Consider the following 23012-nt stretch of genomic DNA (forward strand, 5'->3'; position numbering starts at 1 on the left):
TTTCCAATAACTCATCAAGTGATGAAGAGCCCATTATTGATCCTGTAGAAGAGATCTAATGCAAAGGCGGTTAGGTAAGAAGTATAATGTATTCTCCAAGGCCATCAAAGGGTTCATTCTGTATGTACCATGTATTACCCAAGTTAGTTTTTTCTACTAATAGTTGCCGTCCCTTTGGTGTATAAGCAAAGGTCCTTCCTATTATGCGGGGATGTTGTCTCCAAATCTAGGCACGTTCATATATTCCAGTCCTAGTATCATTATTATTGCTAGTTGCTTTACGTCGCACCAACACAGATAGGTCTTATGGCGACAATTGTCCTAGTATCAGGGTGAGAATTAACCTTACTCACCGTTGTGAATAGAATTGACAGGCATGCCGATGTCAAACACAGCAAACCCAGTCGCGAACTGTAAGCCTGATAGACTTACCATGATGACTGTTTTTAATATTGTTGAAATATTTAACTTTCGTAAGACCACAAGAAAATTGGCCATCATAAATTATGCATTTTCCAAATTAAGATACATATTTAGTTCTTCCATATGAAACATATAATTGATTTCAACGTTACGGTTTCATATTCTCATTAGGTACAGCCCGTTGTTACGGCTGAAATTCATTTGTGAGGAGGAAATTAATCTATCTTGTAATTAACAAATAACTTAGTGTCCTAATATGGGAATCCTGTGGAAATAAATCCTATATACAGTAGACTCAGTATTCTTAACGAATAACAGCAATTTATTACTTTTTAATTACATTGTACATCGTTTGTTCCAACATTGCATTTCTGGATATTGTTAAGAATTACTTGTTAGTAATAGCTTCAACGATTACACTTTGGTTGGCTCTTATAGGTTATCTAAAATAACGCGTAATATTACATAAGTACGTGCTGAAACATGGTATGAAGTTCCCTATGAATACGTAGCCGAACTTTGGAACTATTCGTTTGGTGATATCTGGTAGATTGTTGTTGTACATTAATATTCACCCTCCATTGATCTTGGAATGATTATTGCTTTCACCTCTATTATGAAATCGGTGGTCTTACGCTAAACTGAAACAAGTGACTATTTTTCGAAAGGGATTTATCATACCGATCGAGAGCTGTTAGCACGTTCCCTGTAATATTGGAGAGAGCCAATGTGGTATTTGTACTCTAAATTCAGCTAAATATATGTTTTGCTGTAATATAAGTTCGGTAGAATATTTCACATTTCAGTGTGAACTATCTTGGGAGAGAAAATGGCTCGTTCTTTTTCCTTTGCCTACGTGGCATCCTACAAGGATTAATATCAGTTGAATATTAGTAACATGCTCCACAAGTTGTGTTGTGTCTAGAAGGTAATTCAATTCTTAATCTACAAGTACATCTATGCAATGCCTGCCGTAATTGAATAAGTCGTACATGTGAGCAATAGTGTTCTCACGTTTTCACGAAATCATGTTAATCTCTTGGTTCTATTTAGCGTACGACCATCCAAATAACTGTGGATTCAACAGACGTGGGGTAAGGAATAAAAATCCTTTCTATTTTCCTTTGATGTGTTTAAACTATTAAACACCTATTGTTAGATATCAAGTGTAGGACAGTGGCTTACAGTCACCTGTCTTCAGTGGTGTGTCTTTAGGTGAGCGCAGAGCTCAACCACAACCAACCACGTTCTGAACTAGAACGCGACCAACGTAAGGTTAAGTTTACAGTCTTCGTGAATGGGTTCGTTTCAAAAAGAAATTCCTTGAAGTTTGCTCCAAGGTGACACTAAAGCAATGAAGTTCCATGAGAAGCAATTTACTGGTTACATAAAGTGCTCAAATTAACAAGTGATAAATATTAAATTCTATACAGAACATAACTCAAGATATAATTAGGTAGTAGGATGGTGATAATGAGTAAAGTGTTTATATTTACAGTCCTTCTAATGTTTCTAAGTCATGTCTTTAGTCACTGTAGTCAACGTTTAGCGTCCTGAAGCCATGACCTCATCGAAGATAGCTTCATGTTCCGAGCGTGACAGCATGTACTCAGGGAGGGTTATTTTCAGTACGGGGTCAAATCGAGTCTTGGTCTCCGCGCTGTATAGTCCGTCTGGGCTGCGATCCTGTTCGGAGAGTTCTGGTGGAGGGTTTTCTTCCTGCTGTTTCTCAACCCTCTGCTCGTTTGTTGAACTGGCTGCAACTACGGGCTCCAAGTCAACAACTTCCTTCGCCTTAACTGGCTTCTTAGACTTCTCTACCTTCCTCCTCGTCACTGGGGCAGAAGTCGTAGTAGTAGTGGTAACTTTTTTGAAGAACGTCTTACGTTTGTTCTTTCCCGTCGTCACGTCAGAAGTGCCAATGTCGTCGGAACCATCCTTCAAAGTCTGGCTCTTTTCGTCAGAGGAAGAAACTGTCGAGTCTTTGGCGGGAGCTACGGCAGGGATATTGGATGATGCGGCGGGATGTTTCTCATTCACTTTAGGGACTAACCTGAACTCCTTCATCTCGTGGTAGGCCAGGTGTTGAGATTTAGGCTCCGATGCTGCTACAAACATGCATTCTTCGTGTTGCATACCCTTCTTGTCTATGCACTGGTAGCAGGTCATTTTGTCCTTTGTCACCTTCTTGCAGTTAGATCTGTCTTTCTGAGTGAATTCTCCTAGAACGGCGTCCAGGTCTTTCTTCTTCTCGTTATCCGTGAAGTACTCGGGTAGAGAGGCTTTGTAGTCATAACCCGGCTGCGCCTTTGCTTCACTCTTCTCCGAAGGGCTGTACTGTCCACCACTTCCACTGGCGTAGGATTCTACGTCGCTGCTCGCGCTACCCTTACTCCCCGCGGCGTCAAGTTCGGGAAATAGGTGATGAAAATACTCTTCGTAGCTCTTATAGGGGGCGTAAAATGAATCCACTTTATCAGATGCAGATGCTTTTTTGTCTTCTTTGGGATCATAGGGTTCTGGAGAGCCATACAGATAAGGATCCAACCCTTGTCCGCCTGTCTTAGCGAGTACTTGCTTCTGAGCGCTTTCGGCAAATTCAAGGGCTTTAGGTATGTTAGGATCAGCAGTTGGTGCATACTTGCTTCTGTGCGAATCGGGTTCTTCTCTGATATGGCGTGAGAGTGATGGAGTTCTACGGTACCTTTCCGAGTATCCTGATCCTGAACCTGATCCTGATGGTTTGTCTTTAGAGTTGTAAGATGATTCCCTTGCGACAAAGTAATTGTTAGCCTTAGGCTGTGATTCGTAAGAACATTGCTCATATGATCCTCCTGTCTTGGGGTCTGTGCAGTGAAAGCATGTCATGGAATCTTTCTGTACTTTCTTACAATGTTTACCTGCTGTAGTTGCGGCCGCTGAAGCGTATTTTTCGGGATCATACTCAGTTCCAGCACTCTCGAAATCCTCGGGAGTAAATCTGTAGTTCTCTTTGTCATTACTTGCTCCAAACAGATAAGGGTAACCTGAACTGGAATCAGCACTATAATAGCTGTCATACTCATCTCCAAAGGGATCGTCACCGAGATATCTTTTATACCGATAAGTAGTTGTGGGTTTTGTGCCCTTGTCTGTACTGTAGGACGTAGCGTGCCCAACAAAATATTTCTTAGATTTTGGCTCCGTTGTATAAGAACATTCCTCGTAATTTCCTCCGGTTTTAGGATCTTCACATACGTAACATGTCATAGCTTGCCGTTTAAATCTTCCCTTCACTATATCATCAGCGGATATATTTTTCTCCACTTTCTTACACTTCTTGCCTTTTGGGCCGTTAGCAGATTCTTTGTCGTCACTCTGTTGAGGTGATGCCACTCTGGCATCTTCTTCACTAGGTAGAGGGCGGTATTGAGTTCTATACACGTCTTTGGTGGGGACTGGAGCTACAGCTGGCGTTCTGGTGTACTGAGACGATCCTTGATTACCGGAAAGAGCGAAGTATTCCGGACTGATCTTAGGAGCGCTGGCAGCTACTTGTTTTGTTGCGTATTTACCGTTAAAGGTGACAGGACCAGTACCAGGGTAGCTTGACTTCCCTGAATGCGGATCTGATGGAGCGGCTCGGTAAGACGATGTCTTATCACCGTAGATATCAACGGGGACCTTTGATTGATACCCCTGGTTTACACTCTTTCCTTGATTTATTTCTGTAGAGGCAGGGCTGTAATAATTAGCCTTGGAAGGTTGTAGGCCCACCGGAGCTCTTCCTTCATCTGTATTTGGAGAAGCTTGATAAGAGGACTTGACTGGTCTTATATCAGCCTGTGGCTTTTCTGTTGCTGCTCGTGCAATAGCTTCAGCGTAACTTGGTGCAGGATCAGTATTGTAATCCTTGTGCAGTTTAGCAAACGATGGTGAAGAAAACTCAAATCCTGGTGAGTGTGATGATTGCTGAGCTTCACTTTCAACATTTGCCTTAGCTGGGGCCAGGAAGTCTTGCGGTCGGAATCCTACTTCTGATGCTGATCCCGAAGCATCGAATAGAGACTGAAATTTTACTTCAGGACTGGTAAATCCTGTACCATTATTCTGAGTAGCACTTTGGGTTAGCTGCTCTACTTGAAACGCTCCTGAAGTCAATGGTAAAGCGAAAGGGGCTTGTTCAGAGTTGGCAGTCCTGAAGAAGTCCTGCAGACGGGCGGAACTTGCTGCTACCGCAGAACCACCTTCACCCAGTTGTGCTGTGGCTAGGAGAGCGGAGAAGTCAATAGGACTGACAAAACCACTGCTCTCAATATTCGCAGCCGGCTGAGTATTGCCAACAAGAGTAGTTGGTTGGCTGTAGTATTGGCTGTAGTCCACGGCCTTTCTGGAGCTATCGGGTTGATCAGTGTCTTCATCAGTAACATCATAATGGTCTTCTCGTTCTGAATCATAATGCTGCGCTGTGGTGCTTAGGACACATGCCGCGAGCAAGAGAAGCTAAAAGTAAACAGAGAAAGACATTCATTAATGGAAAAGTTGGTATGATCAAATCAAAATATGAGTAGGCAAGTAAAGTAAGTAAGGAAAGGTGAAGGTGAAGTTTTATTATTACATAACATAACTAACAATATACAGCAAATACATTTTCAACTCTTCATTGATATTATTATTATTATTATTATTATTATTATTATTATTATTATTATTATTATTATTATTATTATTATTATTATTATTATTATGGGGCACTATATCTGAGAAACAGTGTCCTGTTAGACGACTCAAGCATTGTACCTATACTCGAGCTGAAATCGATTACGAAGCTGACCTCTATCCCTACCCTTTAATTGTATGACCACAGCCCAGTCTCAAACGAACCCCAAAGGAGTCTTTGGAACAGATGGGAATTTTCAACGATTGTTATGTAACTGAGGTGGACGTGACTGGAGGTGTAGGGAGGAGGCTGTGTGTTCATGTTCTTTCCCGAATTCACGTAATTTTTGAATTATACGCATCCACGAAATTGCTAACTTTTAATCTTCTTCTAAATTCATATTGTTCGAATGTTTCATAACTTCTGGCCTCTCGGGTTTCACTTTCGAGTTCCCGGTGCACAGATTTAAAAACCTTAGCTTTTCAAAATAAATTTCTTGATTTTTTTCGGAAAAAAGAAAAAATGAACAATTCTCGGATTCCTATTATTCACACATTGCTTATAGGCAGGATAGAACATGAAAACACACGCCCCCTTTCCTTCCAGTTAGAGAACAGTTGTGGAAAATCCCCATGTGTTCCACAGAATTCTTCCGAGCTTAACTTGGGGATAAAACTCTCTATAAATAAAGTTTTATCTTGTCTGTTAATTATGAAAGTGCTAATTTAATTTTACTATTAAACATTTCCATGTCAGTTAAATATCTTAGAAATCACTTCTGTCTTTATGCCGGTATACTTTTACATGTTCATTTATTTATTTGTTTGTTTGTTTGTTTGTTTGTTTGTTTGTTTGTCTCTTTGTTTGTTTGTTTGTTCTAGCATCGTTTAAAAATTAATAATAATAATAACAATAATAATAATAATAAATTGATAAATAAAACGGTCACGCAATGTAAAATACATCGATGAAATAACTCAGGAGAAATTAAGACAATGAAATTAAGTGCCAGAAAATAGATAAAGCATATCGATTCATTTAAAATATCTACCAGAACAATAAAATTATTCCTATAAGCCACATTATGTCCTTATCATTCTAGCAAGAGACTTTAACACTATAATCCCCATTGGAACAGCCACCTCACAACCTAGAGAGACTGTGCTCTGGTGTGCTACTATGTGAAGAGCTGGGTAATACTGTAACCGACACTTCACAAAAATATTTAACACGATTTTTGACAGTAGCAATATCCGTAGATGCCGGCCCCGTGGTGTAGGGGTAGCGTGCCTGCCTCTTACCCGCAGGCCCCGGGTTCGATTCCCGGCCAGGTCAGGGATTTTTACCTGAACCTGAGGGCTGGTTCCAGGTCCACTCAGCCTACGTGATTAGAACTGAGGAGCTATCTGACGGTGAGATAGCGGCCCCGGTCTAGAAAGCCAAGAATAACGGCCGAGAAGATTCATCGTGCTGACCACACGACATCTCGTAATCTGCAGGCCTTCGGGCTGAGCAGCGGTCGCTTGGTAGGCCAAGGCCCTTCAAGAGCTGTAGTGCCATGGGGTTTGGTTTTTTTAATATCCGTAGATATTGGAATGATGGTACAATGGAAGGCATGAGAACTACAGATAATATGTTTCTTAATAAAACAATAACCTCGGCATTAGCGAGAAATGTTGGTAAGTCATATATTACAGTTATCGATATCCGTGAGGGGCTTCAGTTGGAAATGAATTATGTAGCTGGCCACAAGTATAAAATCAGAGGGGATTTTAGCAGAAGCGACTGGTGTAAATTTAAATTCATTGGGAAGGACGTGAAGGAGAAGAACACTTTAGCAGGGGAAGTGTTTGATCGTTTACCAACATCTGTACAGATATTCAAGAAAAGAATAAACAGCAAGAGAGAAAATAAATGTTAGAGGGCATTCGACCTTTGCAGGTTATTGTAAATGAAGATTTTTGTGAATAAATTAATTCTTATCCCCTTGTCTATAGAAATTGGACGGTAGAAGTAGGGGACTGCCGGTAGTGGCGACATCGAGGGCCCTGGGACCACTATGGTAGCTGTGAGGGCCCTTCAGGAGCTCTGAAAAGCGGTGGCAAACGGGGCTTTCGATAAGACGCAGCAAGTCTTTATGGATGTTAGGTACCAAAATGGGTTAAAAATTCATTGTAAATTTAAATATTATAGCAGTTGTATTGTGTTACTTGAAGTGATTCCACATACTGTATATGAGCTGATTATGCGTGCAAGTAGAATTTTGTAAATAATTCATTTAATTAAGAATGAGCTTTTTTAATCGATAAATTGTTAGTGTAAATTGTATAATACTGAATTTTAGGAAAATGCATTTTCTTTTTAATTTGAAACAAAGTACCTGATAATTATGTACTTATGTGTATAATTTGCTACCGAGGTAGATACCTCATTTGAATATAAAGTGATTTTGATTTGATTTGATCTACAGGAAGCATTTGATTCTGTCAGCAGACAGACAGTCGTGAAATTAGGTTCAATACGAGTGTCAAATAAAATGATTAATGATAATTGATGAGTAAACTTATATACGGAGGTTAACCATACGATTAAACTCCGCTCCTGATAAGAGGCCCTGGTAATTCTAGAAATGATTTCCTACGGTTCTTCATTTCAACTTGAGGCAAGATTAGGAATTCCGCCATATGAAATTTCCATTTAATTTGGAAAGACCTCCTGTATTTACAGGCTGCCGCTAAAAACAAGGTAAAACATATCAATTTTCTGTAAATATCTATTAATTAAAGACAATTCAAAATTAGATGTAGAGGTGGTGCCTCAGGATCTTGATGGAGCCTCGGAGGACGAGGGTCACGATTTCGGGGATGAGCTTCATTGGGAGTTGGAAGCGCTTCCATGTGGCGACGAAGTGACGAGGTATGGTACCGCGAGCTCCGACCATTATCCCTATTATTTCAATTTCCTCAAGGTGGTATTTAGATTTGTAGTAAGGGATAGTGGGTTTGTATTTGTTAATCTTTTCTAGATTAACCTCCTCCGGCTGACCACTATGGTGCTCGAACCTGATGGTCGGATTTAATATGAATCCTTGAGAGCTATGATGTGACCGTCCTTACGATGAAGTGGAGGAGCAGAATAGGAGTTGTCCGTGAACGTGATAGGTCCCGGAGGTGCTCAAACCTACTACCTCTCGAATGTAAGCTTGCAGTTATATGACTCATACCACTTAGTTAACTTGCTCGGTGTTTCGGAAGTTCTTGGATTCAGGTATGTTCATTTATGTATTAAATATCTTATTTTACATGGCGGGGCTCAGGCTATGAAGTCTGCTATTCTGTCCGACCACAGATTCATATGCATTTAAAATACGATAATTTATTTTAATAATAATTAAACCTACAATTATTGGCTTGCGAATACAGTGATCATATAACTATGAACTTTAAACCTTGAACAAAATATCTCATTTTTGTGCGATGTGTTTCGTACAGAAACAGTTTCAATAATCTTTAGACGCTCATATACGAGGCCAAACTTCCAACGCCACGACATGTATTCCTTTATATTCCTCTCAAGGGTGCGACGTAAAGCAAAATGTAAAAAATAAAAAAATCCTTTGAATATGCGAACCACATATGCGAACATACGTTCACATTCCATCCTAGCTAAGTTCTGCTTAATTATAGGCCTATTATGGCATTCACAATCCGAAGTTCACGTGGACGTAATTTTTTTTCAAGGGTTGAAACTTACGCCTATCAGTAGAAATTAACAACGACGACGATCATATATTTGTACGAGAGTGATGGGATATTAGTGACGATGAATGAACCGAGGACCACAGGTTGGACTACGATGACAATAAGTGGATTGTTTTCGTAAGTTTTATGTTACACGCTTTATATTTAAAATACATAAATAAACGCTTTTTAAGATTTTTAACATTGCTACGCAGTTATTGGTTCTTTTGTTGTAAGAAATGTAACGGTAAAAGGGTTAATAAACAGAAAAAATTTCTGAAATTTTCATCACTTCAATTTCTGGTAACATGTGTCACGGGTTTTCACAGCTCTACTGATATTGTCATTTTATTCTTTTATTCTTTCTTTCTTTCTTTCTTTCTTTAGAATAAAAGGTTCGTCGTATATGATTAACTAGAAATCCCGTGTAGAATATTTGTGCGCTAGGTGTTTTACGATGAATAAATGAAGTTGCAAAGGAAGCACGAAAACGCCTTAATATAGGTAACACGTGTTCCTATAATAGACATACTTTCCGTCTTAATTACTTTTACCGGGCGAGTTAGCCGTGAGGTTAGGGGCGCGCAGCTATGAGCTTGCATCCGGAAGATAGTGGGTTCGAACCCTACTGTCGCAACCCTGAAGATGGTTTTCCGTAGTTTCCCTTTTTCACACTAGGCGAATGCTGGGGATGTACCTTAATTAAGGCCACGGCCGGTTCCTCCCCACTCTCCTAGCCCTTTCCTATCCCATCGTCGCCTAAGACCTATCTGTGTCGGTGCGACGTAAAGCAAAAACTAAAAAATAAAAAAATTCCTTTGAATATGCGAACCAAATATGCGAACATACGTTCACATTCCATCCTAGCTAAGTTCTGCTTAATTATATCATGGCATTCACAATCCGAAAATCACGCGGGCATAATTTTTCTTTTAATTTCTTATATTGGTGATGCAACAGATAGTGCGCTAGACGACCTCACTCATGAAATACTTATTGAAGACGGATTTGGGAAAATAAAGACAAACCGTGTCGAAAATATATTCTAAAGTTAATTCGTCATTGAGAACGCTAAGCGAATTGTAAACTTCGTATCCCTTGCAATTTCCCTCTGATTGCCATTTTCTTTATCTAGAAGCCATGTTAAAAATTTTGTCTCAGAATTCAGAGTGCACTTCTTCCGGATGAGATTCACTGCAATGAAATTATTCAAACAGCTTGCAACAATCAGAGAATGTGATCCTCTCGTTATTGCAGGATTTAACAGAAATTGAATGGAATTCAGAAAACAGCCGTTTTTCCTCCGGTAAAAGTGTAGCTGCTCTTCCGACAGACGCTACTGGAGTAGCTTTGTCCTCACTTTTCTCCGATAATATGGAGCACAGTCCAGTAAAAAGCATTATACTCCTTCTCTCTACTCCATCTAAAATCAATTCGTTTTAAATATACATGTTTGAATTTTATCAAGGATTCCAAAACATCCAGTAGTTTTCATTCATTAGCTTTCTATCTGTTAATGTTGGACCTGTTGATCCTTGTACCATATTCAAGGCGTACGTTCCTGAGTTGTGCACCTACAATATAGTTTTACACTCGGTAAATTATGTCTCTTCAGCTCTAACTCGTAGGATTCAAGAAGTTCACCTATTTCTGTACATGCATATTGTGGGACAACTTCCTCAGAACTTCTGTGTATAAAATCATCAGGAAATGCATCTCCTCTGGCCTCAGAGTTCAGCATAGGTTTCTCGTTTTCCGAAATCTCAGATTATTACAGATAACATTGCAAGTAACTTGGCATACGTGCGAGTTGCTTAAAATAAATTATCATATCAAATTGCATCCTTTTGAAGAAGTTCATCATATTTCTAGGAAGATCTTGAAAGTACTCCGTTCATATTCCTCCCGGGGCACATCGACAAAATGTTAATTCATCATTATCAACTTTTCCGTTACTACTTTCATTTTACAGCTAAATGGATGTGCCATCATACCTCTTGTAACATTAATTAAATGTTTGGTGAGTCGTGTTTTCCTGTCCTTCCAGTATTATTTCTTCCTTTCAGATCTTGTCATCCTCCCTTCTTCAGAAATTCTGTATAGTCGTTTGGGCTTCACCCTGTCCTGAAATATTTTTATTTTCTCTTTGATTATTTTCTTCGCGAATCCATCTACAACAATATATTCTGTAATTTGAAACACTCGTAGGTCATTCTTAGTTTCCTTAAACCAGTTCGGCTTGGTCGAAGATTCTTTTAGTTATCATTTTCGGGTCTATTGTTAGGATGTGGTCATAGACGTCAATTATCCGTTTCCTTGTTGTGTCGGCAATCCTATCTGTTTTCCTATACAGTGTTTCATTGCTGATGTGTGAAAATTCGTTATTATGGAACTTGCGGCCTAGAATTTTTCGTAGTATTTTCCTTTCCTTTATCTCCAACATTTCCATTGAACCATATGTTTTATAGACAGTGTTTCTGCACTTCAGGTTTGACTACTGTGTTATAATGTCTGATCTTGGAATTACAGGAGAGGGATTTTTAGTTATAGGTGTCTTTCGTAATCTGGAAGGCTGTTACTATTTTAGTTCGTCGAGATTCCGTTGCTTTCTTCTCAGAACCATTCCAACTGGCACATTCAGCAAGGTTTTTGAAATCCCTCACGACCTCTAATTTTTGTTCCCCCACTTTCAAAAATTTTGGAGGATTCTTAATATTGGTTATTATTTTGGTCTTTCCAAAAGGCGACATTGAGACCTATCTTCTCCGCTTGCTTCAGCAGTTCGTTGGACTGCTCCTTGGCTTCCTCCCACGTCTCAGCTAGTAAGGCCATGTCGTCTGCGAAAGCTAAACATTTCATCTCGATACCCTTGTTTACCGATCCCAGTCGAATTCCACCACTGCTTGTCTTATCCCATTCTCTGACGACCTTCTCCAAGGCACAATTGAACAGTATGGGGGACAGTTCGTCACCTGTCGGACGCCAGTTTTGATCTCAAAAGGAGCCGACAATTTTCCGATGAATTTGACCTTGGAAAATGTATTAGTGAGAGTTTCCCTAATGAGGTTTGTTGTTTTGTTGTCCAGACCAAATTATTTGAGTACAGAAAGGAGATTTTCCCGATCTAGTGAGTCAAGCGCCTTTTGGAAGTCAATAAAGGTGATGGCGTATGCTTTAACTCTAGATTTCTGGTATGCTATAAGATTTTTAAGTTTCAAGAATTGTTCCGGACAGGATCTCCTCTTTCAGAATCCCGCTTGATGTTCTCCAATTGATAATATCGTCGCTTCACCGGTAAAACGTTGTATCCCATAATACTCTTCCTATCCATTATTATCCTTAAGACTGGTCACGCCTCCCAGCCACATACGGATACGCAGTCCATCAGAACAATGTCCGTTGTGTTCGTTTTCCTATCTCGACGATTAAACGAAAATGAACCTTACATGCATTGTATACTAGGAGTGCGTAAATACGTAATGCAAACGTACATTCCTACAGTGCGGTACTGTAAGGTTCATTTTCCTTTACACATGGGCATAGGAAAATGAACACAACAAAATTTGTTCTGATGGACTGCATATCCATACGTGGCTGGGATGCGTGACCAGTTTTAAGGAGAATAATTGATAGGAAGAGCTTTGTGGAATACAACCTTTTACCGGTCGAGCGACGATGTATATGTGGTTCTGTTCTATTAAGTAAGGCCTTTGAGAATATCGTACATTTAACATCCAAAAGTGATATTCCCCTATAATTTGGGGTTTATTTTATCCCCCTTCTTGTGGATTGGGTGGATAAAGGCCATCTTTCATTCCTCTGGAATCCTTTCTTTGACCAGATTTCTTCAAACACTTTCCACTGCTTCCTTGTTGGCATTCTTTCAAAGTTCGGCTGTGATCTGGTTTTCTCCCGATGCTTTGTTGTTTTTAAGGCTCGAAATCATATTTTCTAGTTCCTCGAAGTTGACGGCTGTGAGTCAGGATTGGTATTTGTTGGGACGTTAAATGTCAGTTTTTCGACTGGCGTTTCATAGCTGAGGATATTTTCAAAGTAGTCGGTTAGTATCCTGCAGTTATCCATATTGTTATGTGATGTAGAATATTTCTGTTCTTGTCCCGTAACTGTAGAGTCGGTGGCTTGTACTTCGTTGTTGTCTATTTAAAGATTTTGTACAAACTTCTTGTCTTGTATCACTAAAGTCGTCATCAATGTGAATAAGCATCTGAATTTCGTAGGTTTTTTTAACTTTTTGATATTTTTATTGACCATCTTTCTGATATTCAAGATTTTTTGTCCATTGCTTTCCGTTCTTTGCGACTGTAATTTGTGCCATGCTTCTTTCCTTTGTTTCAATAGCTTATCACATTATTCTGACCACCAAGCATGTTTTTTGACTTTTGTTACAGGAGCTAATTGTTCGGCTTTTGATAATAAGTTCCGTTCATTTGATCCCAATGTTGTTTGTGTATATCCTTTGTCGCAAGATGGTAGGTATTCTTTTGAATTTAAGATTTTCTCCGGCTCATATAGTTTACTTGTGTGTTTAAGGACCTTGTCTCTCCTTCTGGGGATGATTTTGATCTTTATCTTCGACAGGTAATAGTCAGAGTCTCAATTAGCTCCCCTGAGAGCTCTGACATTTTATATTTCCCTATCGAACTTCCGTCTAATAACCACAGGGTCCTGTTGAAATTCACCCAAGTTAGGGTTTGGTGAGATCCACATCTTTTCTTTTTTTGTCTTCTAGGGAGCTTTTCAAAAGCTGTGGATTTCACTATCATACCACGAGCTTGGCACAACACTATAAGTCTGACACAATTTTGATTGGTCCTGTTATGCGCTGGGTATTTCCCAACTACATATTGATACTTTCTCTCCTGGGCGTTGAAGTCTCGCATTAGTATGGTGTGTTTTTCAAGTACCCTTTGGAAGACATCGACCAACTGATCCCAAAAGCGTTTCACTTTCTCCTTGTTCTTTCTGTTGTCCTCATTTATGTGGGCATGGGTATTCACGATAGTATATATTCTATTGGTAGATTTGAAAACCAAAGTTTTTCAGACTGAGACTCTAACTGGACTATGGAATCCAGGGCGTTCTTATTTATTATGAAGCCAGTTCCTACGTGTGGCATGTTTTCAATGACTTTTTGACCAACTTTTTCCCTTGTATATCCTGAAACCTTCAGAGTCGAAGTTGCTTTCATCTATATATCTGGTCTCCTGAAGTGCTGCTATGATAATTCGATGATTTCTGAGAGTGTCTGTAAGGTGTTTTAACTTTCCAGTTTTAAGAAGAGAATTAGCATTGACGGTGCCTATGAAATTCGGGTATTTGCATTTGATTTTGTTTGAGGTTCCAAGGAGCTCCGACTCGTATTTGTATTATTGTAACCGAGCTCGATAGCTGCAGTCGTTCAAGTGCGGCCAGTATCCAGTATTCGGGAGGTAGTAGGTTCGAACCCCACTGTCGGCAGCCCTGAAAATGGTTTTCCGTGGTTTCCCATTTTCACACCAGGCAAATGATGGGGCTGTACCTTAATTAAGGCCACGGTCGCTTCCTTCCCACTCCTAGCCTTTCCCTGTCCCATCGTCGCCATAAGACCTATCTGTGTCGGTGCGACGTAAAGTAACTAGCAAATATATATATATATATTGTAATACATATTTAACGCATTTATTAATGAATATGTGGTTTAGTTCCCACCGCGAAAAATGTTTGTCCTGTTGTTCGTGGGATGTGCGATCGTTGATAACTTATATGAAATGTTATTCAGTCATATCGGTCTATAAATTTGGGTTATTGCACTTGAGCTGTCAAGAAAAACAAATTGGTTTCAAACGCGGTCTGTAACTCGGAAGTGGTGAAAGGTGGAAGATTCATTATGTATCACTTTTACTCATTTCGTGAGAACCGCAAAAGAATCTACCAGTATATTACTGTCACAATCGTTGGATTTTAAATAGCTTTCCATAACAAGTGAAACTACAGTCTCTACTTTAGTGAAGCTTATGAAGTGGTGAAGGTGATAAATAGTAATACTGTATTCTATATTATGAGTGAGTTTTTTTGGAATTCCAGTCCCGACGAGTAGTGTGTCTGTTTTGAACTTGAAGCCATAGGTTTGATTCCCGGTGAGTTCAGAGATTTTAATTCTGGATTGGGGTCTGTAATGCAGTTCACAAAGCCTCGTTAAATCACCTGAGGGAGTTGAAAATAATGTAATATGGCTGAGAATGTTGTCACGCTGTCCACTTAGGTTTAACATATCTGCAGGCCATCTGGCTGGGCAGCAGTCATCTGGGCAGGCCAAATTCCTAACGGCTGGATTTTTCAAGAATTTGTTTTGTTGTTCGTTTGTAATATTAATATATATTGCGTACTGTTATACAGTTTCACAAAAAAATGTGATCGGCTGAAATTCTTAATGCCTGTTGCTCACGGTAAAATTTTCTGTCAAATTTATTGCACAATAATTTAATTTTATAAAATGTCTGTTGCTCACGGTCAAATTCAAGTTTTATAAAACCTTTGATAAAACTTTTCATAAAATAGGACATGTTCTATTCCGTAAAATTAATTTTACGAAACGAACCAATCAGCGAAGTTGACATCACGACGATGCTGGCGCTACGTCGTGAGAAGATTGTGAAGCTCGATTGTAAACAAACACTCCTTTCTAAAATGGCAGGATCCGGGTGGACTAAGGAAGCTGTTAGTGTTTTTCTGACGAATACCGGAAATATCCTTGTTTGTACGAAGTTAAAACGCCACTCTACCACAGCAGAAATGCAAGAAGAGAGGCAGAAAACACAATCGCCGAATTCCTATATGAATGCTGGTCTTCTAACCTCAACTAATTTTCGACCAAGGACAGCAATCCTCTACCTTCTTCTCTTCTTTTGATCCAATCCCGAGTTCAGCATGTTTCTTCTTTTTACCACTGTACAGCATATAATTGCAGCTAAAGCAGCAAGTTTTGCTTTGTTTGTTGGAGCCATACTCTCAAACACACTGTAGTTAAACAGCTGATTCTTCGTTTAAAAGTTTATCGATAGATGGCAGCACATACACATCTTAGTTCAGAAGTAAGTTCATAGATGGCCATCCTGATGTTTCCACGGATTTTACAAAATAATTTTACCGTGAGCAACACAACTTGTTTTCACCAAATTTTTATAAAATTATTTGTACAACAAATTTTACGAAACATTTTACCGTGAGCAATAGGCATAAGTCCCCGAGTACAAGTACGACCGGAAGAAAGGGGCATATTATCATAGGAATTATACTAGAGCTGCAAATTTTGCCGATAATTTATTTGTGGAGAGAATCCAGAGCTTGAGTTATATTTACTGTGCCTTATTAGATTTTACAATTTTCTTCACGTCGCACCGACACAGATAGGCCTTACGGTGACGATGGGGCAGGAAAGGCCTAGGAGTGGGAATGAAGCGTCGGTACAGCCCCAGCATTTGCCTGGTATGAACATGGGAAACCACGGAAAACCATCTTCAGGGCTACTGACAGCTGAGTCCGAACCCACTATCTCCCGGGTGCAAGCTCACAGCTGCGCGCCCATAACCGCACGGCCAACTCTCCTGGCGCCTTATTGGTGAATTCCTACAAGATTAAATAAGAAATGTTAATAAAAGTGCACAAATATAAAAATAATGCCATCATCGAGGCCTTAAACCTGATCCTGGGAGACCGGCAGGATAGCCTACCTCTTGACTGGAAAACAGTTCTTATTACACAGGAAAGGCGAATGAAGTGATGTTAACAATAAATAAGACAATAAATACACTACTTCCAAATATAGCAAAAGGATACTGAAATAAAATGACAGGAACTTGATTTACTAAATGGTGTTCTGTAGTGGAAGGATCATAATGGAAAAAATAAATCCGATTTATGTTAGAATTTGAATTCACAGAATTGAAAGGAAAGGACCATATATACACGGACTCTTTGCTTAACCTTCATCCGCTCGCACGGTCCAGCATCACGTTCACGCTCGCGCGTACGGCACCTGGGCCACCCATAACGCTTGATCATTTTCATTAAATTTTCTCCACTTCACCCGCACCACTTCAAAATAATCAGTACTGAAATTATGCCAAAACGTCACAAGCACAATTTTGACAAATAATATTTGTTAACTGATTCACAGAATATTTATTACGTACATCGTAGAAATCTTCCAATTCAATTTATTTCTCCTTATTTTTTGGTTTTTAAAATAACACATTTTCATTCCTTTGAGTTTATTTTTCTTTACATCCGGTTCCATGGCTAAATGGTTAGCGTGCTGGCCTTAGGTCACAGGGGTCCCAGGCATTTTAGCCATCATTGGTTAATTTCGCTGGCACGGGGGCTGGGAATATATGTCGTCTTCATCATCATTGCATCCTCATCAAGACGCGTAGGTTGCCTACAGGAGTCAAATCAAAATACCTGCGCCTGATGAGCCGAACTTGTCCTCGGACACTCCCGGCACTAAAAGCCATACGATATTTCATTTCATGTTTCATCACTATTTCACCCCCCCCCCCCACCCACCCCCACCCCGCCAAGAAGAAAATAGGTTTTTATAGAAAAACATATATAAAATAAGAAAGAGGTTTAAGTATATGTATTTACATGTTTTCTTTTAAAATAATAACAAAATCTAGAACTGTTACTTCCTCTTCTTTCTTCCCCAGTTCCTCCAGAATTCGAATATTATCTTCAGAATCGCTTGTTAACTAGGCCGGTAAACTCATCCATATAATTTTCTCGCAAAATAGAAATGAAGGAGCTATATTTTAACGAAAATATTAACGGAGAAGGCTTTACACCACACTAGTTTACCGAATGATGAATATAATTCCGAAATACTAGGCAGGTAAGGGTTATTCTGCCCGAAGGCAGGTCTGAACCTCCGCAGAGGTGTCCCTGAGCCGGAGTTTACGTGCGGTAAGGTGGCCAGTTACTTCCCGCTCCTCCATTCCCTTACCCCCACCAACAGCGCGTGGCAACCCATCCAACTTCTGACCACGCCCAATGTTGCTTAACTTCGGAGATCTCACGGTATCCGGTGTTTCAACACGGCTACGATTGAGGGATGGAAAAATAATTGTCGCTTCCCCTTGCAAGACGAGAGCTTGGCCGTCACCGTCAGCTTTCGGACTGTACTGAGATGGTAGGGATTGGTGGACGATCCAAAATCGAACTCGTACTAGCGACTAGATGACTAACTAAGGAATACATGTCTCTCCCAGGATTTCTCAACCCTCCGGCGTCAAATATGCGACATTATACAAAAATGCGGCCAATCTGCCGACTGCGCGAGCGGATGAAGGTTAGGGCTATCGTAATGAACCTGATCGCCCACTCGTGCTGCTACAGCATACTGGTGAATCTAGCTCTGTATTGCGGACAGTTTGCCGACTGCGCAAGCGGATGAAGGTTAGGCCTATCGTAATGAACCTGAATGCCCACTCGTGCTGCTACAGCGTATACCGGTGAGTCTAGCTCTGTAATGCGGGCAGTCTGCCGACTGCGCGAGCGGATGAAGGTTAGGCCTATCGTAATGAACCTGAATGCCCGCTCGTGCTGCTACAGCAGGGGTGAGTATAGCTCTGTAATGCGGGCAGTCTGCCGTCCGCGCGAGCGGGTGAAGGTTAAGGGGGACATATAAAGAGTTGTCGTCTTCCTTTTACCGATATCTTCATTTTTCTAAGTGTCGTACCACTTCCAATTGTCTTTAGATTCGTGTTAAGAGAATGGCTGCCCAGTTGTACTTCCTCTTAAAACAATAATCACCACCATCACCGATAGTTGTAACTACACCATCCGTGCCGCGTATTCATCTCAGGTCGTAACACAGAAGTGTAACATGTATTCAGTTTTACTAGGATTATTGAAAACTATGAAATATAAATTATAGCCTTTTTCTTCTCAGTTTATTAGGCCTTGCACTTGATGTGGATGTGGCCAAGTTTTATAGCCGGATGGCCTTCCCGTCGCCAAACTCTATGGTGAGGGATGTACTGCGTGTTCCTGTGGTGACCAGTAGTGTGGTGTGCTGTATGTAGATTAAAAGAAGTGTACTGAGAAGAACACAAACACCCAGTCGACAACTCAGAGGAATTATCCAAACGCAGTTATAATTCCCAGACTGATTTGGAATCGAACCCAGGTCTTCTAAACCGAAGTCCAGTATGCTGAAAATTCAGCCAAGGATCCGGTACAAATTAGAAATGAAATCATTGTTTTATAATTAATTAAATGAATAATTATATAAATAAACTTACCATTGACATGAATAAAACCCCACTCGGAAATAAAACTATCCAAACTTACTGATACAATGAGACTTCGGCGAATTGAGTTTATAAGACATTTAAAAATGAAGGAATAAAACAGACTTACTTATCAGTTTAAGTACCACTGAAAATGGCAATGGAAATAAATCAGTAGCTTCAATAATTCAGCAAATGGAAATTTCTTTTCAACACACAAAGAATGTTTATAACGAAAAACGCTTGCCGTGGAACAGTAAAATTCGTCATTACTTAACAGTGATGAAACCGCAAGTTTTTTATCGTTCAGAAACGCTCAATTTACATAATGAAAATTTAATGGAACAATTAGAGATTCAAGAAAGGAAAATCACGAGAAAAGCCTTAGGACCAAGAATTAAAAATGAAATACATTACCCCAAACCCGATTCGGAAATATTTTTAAAAATATATAAACTTACTGATACAATGAGACTTTGACGAGTTCAATTTATAAGCCACTTAGAAAGAATGAATAACATCAGACATACTTATCAAATACACATTTTTGCAACGTACGAGATCAAAATGGTACAAGAAAGTAGAGAAAGACCTCACCGAATTAGGCTCATCAAATCTGCACGATAGAAATATCATCAGGAAACTTGTTCACACAAGGGGATTTGAGGAAAACGAGAAGAAACCAACACAACGTACTTGGTCCGAGAAACAGAAATTACAACACTCGATAAAATGATGAACTAGTGGACAAGGAGGAAATCTCAACAAATTTCTGATTCTGCATGGTCCTAAGTGACCGATTCGTGCCGAAAAAGAAGATGAGGAAGAAGAAGAAGAAGCGTTTAATTAATCTGCAGAGTGGTGATATGTAACTTTCTGTACATAATAGCTGTGCTAACAGCTACTCTATGCATAATTATTAAGAGAACATATGAACATGGCGTTCTATTGTAGTTTTGGACTTCATTAGGTATAGAAGAAACATCTCTTGACAAACATAGCGGCAGATGCCATCCGCGGTTCGACATAAACTTTGAAAAGCCATTTATACAGTCAATAGCATCGTATGGCGTACATTTTGCTTCTTAATTGCATTTTGTACTGTATGTGAAAGACATTTCATATTCCATGCTGATATGATGTATTACATAGCATTTTTAATAATCTGTTAAGCAGTGATGGTAAGTTCTGTATTTAAAAATGAAGTACAGGGTCTCTCATACAAACTCGACGGCCGCTTCCTTCCAACTCCTAGGCCTCTCCTCTCCCATCGTCGTCATATGATCTATCTGTGTCGGTGCGACGCAAAGCCAATTGTGAAAAAAAGGAATCATATATACTAAGATCGTCCAAACGGCGTTTTCACTCTCGCATACGTACGCTGTAGTACGGGAGGAGCGCTCATACTTCTTGACCTTGCAAGCAGCGTACACGTGTTCGACCTGGCAAGCATCAATCGCCAGTCTGAATCTCAGCTGTTAACATGATGAGACAGTTATCACTGCAACACCGTGCCGTATTTTCGTACGTAAATGGTATTTTAAGTACGTGTCGTCTCAACGGGTACGCAGTTTCCTGGTGATGTGCCACCTTCATGAGCACATTTGAAACTACTGACTCAGTGTTCAATAAAATCGTGCGCGCACAAGAACAGTTTTAACAGAGGAAAAGCTGGATGATCTTCCTGCGAATCTTTAACGGTCTCCGAATAAATCACTCACAAAATTAGCACAAGTAGTGGTTTCTAGCAGAGGATCATACCGCTCCGCAGCATTCATTATAAACAGGCCAAATAACGTGCCTTGATATAAAATTGCCCCATGCGTTGCCCTGGTACTTTTATCAAAAGTTTCTTTTAGGATTTATATAACCTGTTTAATGTGTCAAGTGAATTTTTGTGGAATTTTTTGTTGTGACATTGATGGATGTTTTAGAATTGTTCTTGTGTGTTTAACTTAGAGTTTTATTTATTTTTTTAGTTCTTTATGTTTTAGATTGTTTCGGGTGGAAGTTTATCCTTGTCTGCGAATTAGATGATCCTTTCGGACAAATAATAAAAATAACTTAAGTGATGTTTGTATGTGTTTACGCGTCGCGCAATAGATATGATGTACACGATTCTAACTGCCGTCGGGACTGCCACCAGTTAGCCTAGTGAACCCGAGAACAAATCCTCACTCATTGGAGGAACTGAACAAAAACTTTACGAATGAAATCAGAAACATTACAGCGGCAGAACTCACTCGCGTCATCCAGAATGTGGTTAACAGGTAGAACGCCCGTATAACCCAAGAAAGATGACACTTCGGGCATCTTTTATAAGGTAAGATTTCATATAAGTTCCTGTAAATGCTTAAAGCAGGGCGGCAGCGCGCGACATAAGTCCGGCTCAGGCAGCTGCCGTAGCGCAGAGTACAAACACCGTGCGTTCGGTCTGAGTTTAGGGTAATTCCGGGAGAGTTGCCGCACTTTTTATGTCTTTTGTTATATCTCGGTATATTTGCTTTAAAAATTGTTGCAAATTCATCGAGCATAATTTGAAAACATGTACATTTGATCAGGGATGAACAAAATATTGGCAATTGAAAGTAAATGGGAGAAAGGAGTGAACAAAGGAATTGTTGCATCTGCGGCGTCTCTCCCTGGATCCCGGTATAGATGCCGACTTTGCTCGGGAGAGATGCCGCGAGTAAAATAATTAATGACAAAATCAAATTTAAGCCAATTTCTTCAACTTTAATATAACCGAACACTAGAACGTACTACAAGACAATTATATCCACATAATATAATCATTCAATGGAAAAAATCTATCTGATAATTTACAACATTAAAATCATATTTTAATTTCGATTTACTATAAATGTGCATGTGCAATGGATTCTTCACTGTGTTATATAAAACCCCACGGCACTTAACACCCTTGAAATGGCTCTGGCCTGCACAGCGACCGCTGCTCAGCCCGAAAGCCAACTATCAGGGAGAGACGCCGCACCCTCCTGTTTTCATACCTCAAGGCTATCATGGCCAAAAATTAGCTTACTCTCAACTACAGTTATGTTTCTGACGTCTACTGTACTAAAAACGTCTGATTTAAGCATTTGAAGCCAACTTAATATACAATAAATTAACACACGCAAAAACTTTGTCAGGAGGAAACATGTACTCGCCTCATGATATCGGCTATAATTGGCGTAATATACGAGCAAATTTCGTCACACTCGCAGACAGTAGTTCTTCCTTAGAAACTGAAAAACCAGCTACAGTGTATGCGGCATCTCTACCGGGGCGGTATCTGTCCCGGATTTACCTTATATGAGAGAACCTGTATACTTTTTCCTAATGGTGACCCTATAATTAGGAAAGTTATAAAATGAATGAAATATGTTCATCACACTTAGAATTCAACTAGTAGTCAGATGCTACTACGTAGGCAACTAAAAATGTTTTACTTTAAATTTGCTACTACTGATTTAAACCAAGCGTAACTAAAGGCATAACTTCTCAAAGTTCGCATAGTCATATTTGTAAACAATGAGGCTGATGGTTTCAAAATCTGTCTGCTCGTGTCAACATAGTTCGTCGCGGGAATAGATCCAATTAAAAACAAACATTCTGGCGAGCTATCTACAAACAACAGCTGTGAATAGGGCGAAATGTAGTGGTTGTCCACACTGCTATAACTGAGACCGTAACTGATAACACACATGAAACAGTTATATTAATGCCTTGGGAAGGAAATACCTTATGTCTATGATACAAATTCGCCGGCCCTGTGGTGTAGGGGTAGCGTGCCTGCCTCTTACCCGGAGGCCCCTGGTTCGATTCCCTTGAATACACTTGAATACAATTTCATAATATCTAAACAGACCTGAGAATGTTTCATCATGATTTCCTATTCATTATTTCACTCCAGGTAAA

At 39.8% G+C, this 23012-nt stretch overlaps 1 protein-coding gene across 1 annotated transcript; it reads right to left on the reverse strand.

The window, feature by feature from the left end:
* Window positions 1-1968: 1968 nt before the first annotated feature.
* On the reverse strand, window positions 1969-21404 carry LOC136879313 (uncharacterized). The gene is made up of 4 exons (XM_068229056.1): window positions 21335-21404; window positions 11551-11774; window positions 3128-4905; window positions 1969-3070 (listed from the first exon to the last, which is right to left on the reverse strand). Exons 1-4 carry the CDS (start codon window positions 21402-21404, stop codon window positions 1969-1971), a joined length of 3174 nt encoding a protein of 1057 aa, XP_068085157.1.
* Between the last annotated feature and the right edge of the window lie 1608 nt (window positions 21405-23012).

The sequence above is a fragment of the Anabrus simplex genome, chromosome 8 (assembly GCF_040414725.1).
Source record: "Anabrus simplex isolate iqAnaSimp1 chromosome 8, ASM4041472v1, whole genome shotgun sequence".
In the NCBI taxonomy this organism is placed as follows: Eukaryota; Metazoa; Arthropoda; class Insecta; order Orthoptera; family Tettigoniidae; genus Anabrus; species Anabrus simplex.